The sequence below is a fragment of the Castanea sativa genome, chromosome 10 (assembly GCF_040712315.1).
Source record: "Castanea sativa cultivar Marrone di Chiusa Pesio chromosome 10, ASM4071231v1".
Taxonomy (NCBI): Eukaryota; Viridiplantae; Streptophyta; class Magnoliopsida; order Fagales; family Fagaceae; genus Castanea; species Castanea sativa.
Genome location: NC_134022.1, coordinates 22,706,567 through 22,712,113, shown reverse-complemented (window position 1 = coordinate 22,712,113; position 5,547 = coordinate 22,706,567). Strand labels below are relative to the sequence as shown.

The 5,547-nt window shown below is 35.0% G+C and overlaps 1 protein-coding gene across 1 annotated transcript; it reads left to right on the top strand.

The window, feature by feature from the left end:
• The first annotated feature begins 458 nt into the window (after positions 1-458).
• LOC142612243 (protein ECERIFERUM 26-like) lies at positions 459-3,594 on the top strand. The gene is made up of 3 exons (XM_075784363.1): positions 459-713; positions 1,812-2,231; positions 2,656-3,594. Exons 1-3 carry the CDS (start codon positions 459-461, stop codon positions 3,592-3,594), a joined length of 1,614 nt encoding a protein of 537 aa, XP_075640478.1.
• Positions 3,595-5,547: the final 1,953 nt, after the last annotated feature.

Here is a 5,547-nt window from a genome sequence, read left to right as displayed (position 1 = left end):
AACGACTCCAATGCACTTGACTTTGTAATCTACGTGGACATTTTTATCCAACTCAGCGGGTGCCGCGATGGAGAAATCGAGTACAATGTACTCGATTTCTGAGCCCAAAATCGAGTCCACAAAACTCGATTTGTTAGAATCCAAATTTGTTTGAAACGTTGCCTAACTAATAATATTGTTTAGATTTTATAGTTATTTAAAAAATTTTTCCTTACATGGTTGTCTGACGGAATTTTTTTTTAAATAACTATAAAATCTAAACTATATTATTAGTTAGCCAAGGTTTGAAACAATTTTGGTTTCTAACAAATCGAGTCTAACAGACTTGATTTTACTGTAGCAAATCGAGTTTTAAAGACTCGATTTCTATGAGGTGCGTAGGTGACGTGGATCCACGTGGAAATCGAGTCTCTAAGACTCGAGTTCCCTCATAAAAAACCCAGATCACCCCAGCAAAAATGACCCAACCCAGAACAGCAGAAATCACCAACGTTCCCTCAGAAAAACCCAGATCACCCAAGCAAAAATCACCCAACCCAGAACAGCAGGAATCACCAACGCAGAAATTGAAGAACTCGCCATGGCCTCCGATCACCGCCCCCAAGCTCCTTTATCGAAATCAAGTGAAGAACTCGCCGACGAGTCCGATTTCGAAAACATCATCTCTTCCGACGACCTCGTCTCCATCTGTGGCTTTGGTTCCCTCCTCTCTGGTGTGTTCGATCAAACTGCAGTTTCTTTGGCAAACCAGAAACCAGAAACCCAGAACAGCAACCCACAAAACACAAACAAACCAACCAAAAATGAAAAAAAACCCAGAACATCAACCAAGAAAAAACAGAAAATGAATCAAGAGACAAACCAAACCAGAAAACACTGAAAACGAACCTTCGGTGCCGAGATCAACAAACCCAAGCCACTCCGGTGCCGAGGTCGTCAAACCCATGGCGCAGGGGTGCTGAGATCGTGAATTTTGGGTTTGGGTTTTTGCTCCGATTTTGAGATCGCTGGGTTTGGAATTTTGAGAAAAGTGTTTGGATGTTTGAGGAAGGAGAAGAAGAAGAATGAAGAACTTTCTTGGGACAGAAGATGGAGAAAGAATAAAAAAAAAAAAAAGAGAAAAAGAACGGAGGAGGAAGATGGGTTTTCTGGGTTGGATGTGTTCTGAGGGAACTCGAGTCTTAGAGACTCGATTTCCACGTCGATTTTTTTTCCTCCACATCAGCAACCCACCTCATGGAAATCGAGTCCTTAAAACTCGATTTGCTACAGTAAAATCGAGTCCAACAGACTCGATTTGTTAGAAACTAAAATAGTTTCAAATCTTGGCTAATTAATAATATAGTTTAGATTTTATAGTTATTTAAAAAAATTTGCCTTATCTGACGGGCTAAATACCTAACTTTTTGCTTTTGTTCGTAACGCTCACATATATTAGTATTACATATATGTCTCTCTGTTTTTCACTCAATTATCGTCTTGGGGATTTGTTTCTAGTCCTATGTTCTACTATTAAGTTTGCCATTTGAACCTTTTTTTGGGTAGTTTGAGTTATTGTTTGATCCTTTTTTTTTAACTCCAAATTTACAATTGGTAATTCAAATGAATAACCCTGAGGCTTATGAAACGTAGACGAAATACCAAAAGCTTCATGGTTCATGAGAATCTCATTTTCCCCAAAAAATACAATGGTTGTTTTGTTTCTGGTAACCACACAAATAGACCCTTCAGCCTCACATCTGTTACCATATAAAAGTTCACAAAGAAACCAAAATCATATATACAACACTATTGTTCTCTAATACTTCTTAACAATGGCAGAGATCACATATATTTGCAAAAGAACTGTGGTAAGTACCAAACCAATCCAACCAGGAAAGTACCACTCTTTTTCAGTCCTTGACCACCTAATGGAGAAGAATCACATTAGGATTGTGTACTACTGTAAGTCTTGGGGAGAAAAAAAGGCTGGAGAGATCACAGTAAGTCTTAGAGAGTCCATCTCAGAAATGCTTACACATTTTCCAAAAGTGACTGGAAGGTTAATAAGGAATGAGAAAGGGAATTGGATGATCAAGTGTAATGATGCTGGAGTGAGAATGGTGGAAGCAAGGGCCAAGGGGAGTGTGGAGGATTGGCTAAAAAGTGTAGATAGAGAAAAGGAGCTTAAGCTTGTGTATTGGGAAGACATGATTCACAAACCATATTTTTGGTCAACATTTTATGTCCAGGTACCTATTACTTCACATTTTTGTGAAACCTTTTAGGAAATAATGAATTTTATCACTTAACTATTATTCTAGCATTCCTTTTGATAATATCAGGATAGTATTTTAATTTATTCTCACTTCATAATTAGATAGAGGACTACAATGAAAAAAAAAATTATGTACTGAAGAGAAGGATTTAGACTTAATTTTTTTTAGTTCAAATGGTTTAAATAAGGTATGCATAAGTACAATTTTTTCTTTTATCTATTATAAAACCCATGAATGGATTTAAATATTATTAATATGTGGATTTGAAATAATTAGGTGCATAGTATTATTTCAAATTTATAACACAATTATTTTTGTTGGAAAAAGATTTTCAGTTCAGATCTTTTATGCGATATCAAATTTCATATTTATAATTAACAATGCTTTTTGTTTCCAGATAACAGAGTTTGAAGAAGGTGGAGTAGCAATAGGCCTGAGTTGCTTTCATCTCCTTGCAGACCCCATTTGTGCCACCATGATCCTCAAGGCTTGGGCTGACAAAACCTTGGGTCAAAAAATGGTTTCTCCTCCTTTCTTCCACCCATTGCCTCCAAGAAGACCCATTAACAAAACTTCCAACCACAAGCCCTACACTGACTTAATTAACCACTACAAGTTTTCTATTGAGAATTCTGCTCCATTTTTAGATGCAAACCACACTCACACAACCGTAACTCTCTCATTTTCTGACCACATGGTGCAAGCTTGCATGGACATGGTTCAACCCATTTCTGCACCCAAGAAGCCTAACCCATCATCACCTTTTGAGGCCCTAGCTGGGCTTTTATGGATCTGTATTAGCAAGGTGAAAGGTTTGAGAAATGGACTAGTGAACATGTCCTTGTGTTTGGATCAGAGAAAAGTTTTGGGTTTAGATAAAGGGTTTTTTGGCAACTGCATGGTTTATAACAAAGTTTATTCAAATGGTTTGGAAGAACATAATTTATCAAAAGCTACTAAGGTTATAGGAGAGGCCCTGGAGAAAATGGATAATGAGGGAATAATGGATTTGATTGAGTGGCTTGAACATAATGATAGTCAATCACATCCATTAATGAATAACTGTGATCTCATTTGTGCTAGCTTAGAGACTGTGGAACCATATTCTGTGGATTTTGTAGGGGGTTTTGAACCAATTCGAGTTTCTTATTATGTGGAGCCAGTGATTGGAATAGGGCAGGTTTTGATTTTTCGAGCTCCATCATATGAAGGTCCATTAGGCAGGGTGGTTATGGTTACTCTTCCAAAGGATGAGATTGTTAAGCTGTGTGAAGATGAACTTATTTTGCATCTCTCTCCTAGAATTTTGATGGGTGTTGCTAGAAACTATGCTTGAGAGTTGATACAAGAGATTTCAACTCACCCCATAATAAATGAAATTGGTGCTAATTTCTCTATAGTTTTATATATTTTAATTTGATAGTTGTGAGGTGGAGGATTTGAACCTTTGAAGGTGTGAAAGTCTCTTTTCTCTTTTTCTTTGAGAAATGTGTGGAGATCTCTATTGAAAGTGCAAAGTAGGGGTGTGCATAGGTCGGGTTGAGGGGATTTTTTGACCCAACTAGCCATGGTGGGTCAAAAAAAAATTCAACCCAACCCAACGCAACCCATCACATAAGTTCAATCCAATCCAACCCAACCCAACCCACATGGGTCGTGTTGAACCTATGGATTGGACAAATTTTTATTATTATTATTATTATTAAATTGAGTAGAAAAAAAATATAAATATAAATATATTAAAAAACTCAAAGATTAGTATCAATGTAACTCTTTAAAGGCAAACAACACTAATGACTAAACAACAAAAGTAATTTACTAGGGTTTGTGTGAACTAATTGACTTTTATATAGGATATGAAGAGTTGATTATTTTTTTTTAAAATTATTAATTATATAATATATTTTGAATGTATATATTAAATATATGGGTGGGTTGGGTTGGGTTTGGCGGGTTTGAAATTTTATGACCCAAACCCAACCTGACCCTCTATTAATTTTTTTTTTAACCCAACCCAACCCATCAAGGCCTAAAAACCGACCCAACCCGGTGTGTTGGGTCGGATCGGGTAGGGTCGGTTTTGGCAGGTTGGCGGCACACCCCTAGTGCAAAGGGATGCTAATTGAATTGATTGCTCAATTGTTATCTCTTAATGATTACTATTATAAAATAATGCAACAAAACATTTTATTATATATGAGCATTTTCTTTTAATTATAATGTAACAAAATAGGGCATAGTCTTTTTAATTTTTAATTTAAATTCCAAGTATTGCCTATGTAATGTATATATAATCTAGCTATTTTGAGATTTTCAATATATATATACTTTGTTGTTTTGTGATAATACATTTTTCCCTTTTAGGAGAAAAAAATCAAAGGAAAATTTGCCACCCCTAAGCTTTTTTCAAATCCATGTTTATGAAAGTTAGGTGAATATATCTCATGGATTGAGTTATTTGGTTATGTTCCTATTTTATTTTATATCTTTATTATGCGATTGAATGATAGGATATATGAGCTTGTTCATATTATTATTATTATCTATATATATAAAACCGAAGCTTCTGAAGCTCTCACAATTTTTCACGCCAGCACAATATTTAAATAAAATTATTATTTTTAGTTCAAACTTAACCAGGTTTGAAACTCTATCTCTTTAATAAGTCCAACTTAAACTCAAACTCAAACTTATCATTATCATTTTTTTTAAAATAAAATTATTTTTATTTAATCAAAACTTAACAAAGAGTGAAACTCAATCTCTGTGACAAGTCCAACTTAAACTCAAACTCAATCACTGTATGCCTTTTCTTTTTTGGGTTGACATAGTGGGTATCCAATTCATAGAACGTCCTAACTCTTTTGCTGGAACGAGTATTAGAGCAATGGAGGAAGAGGTTTCAAAGAAAATTGATTTTTATGTAAACATGCTCCAGGAAAGTGCTGAGAAGTGTCAAGATCAAGGGGTAATATATTCTGTTAACATAAATGATCATATTATTCACTATATCTAAAGAAGATGCATCACTATGAACATGGAAAGCATGAAACTTATGTAATTATTATAGGACTAAATGATCTTACCGGGGACTTATATATGTATATAGTAACACGTGGTTAGTTTGGCATATTTATGATACCCTGAACTCGGGATTGATACCTAGAATCTAAATGTAGGATTTAAAAATTAAAGTCAGTAAAAGTTTTGAAACTACATTTCTATCAAATGCTTACAACACCAGGATTTTTTCGGTGTTATTGCATCTCTTAAAAAAGGAACATAACAT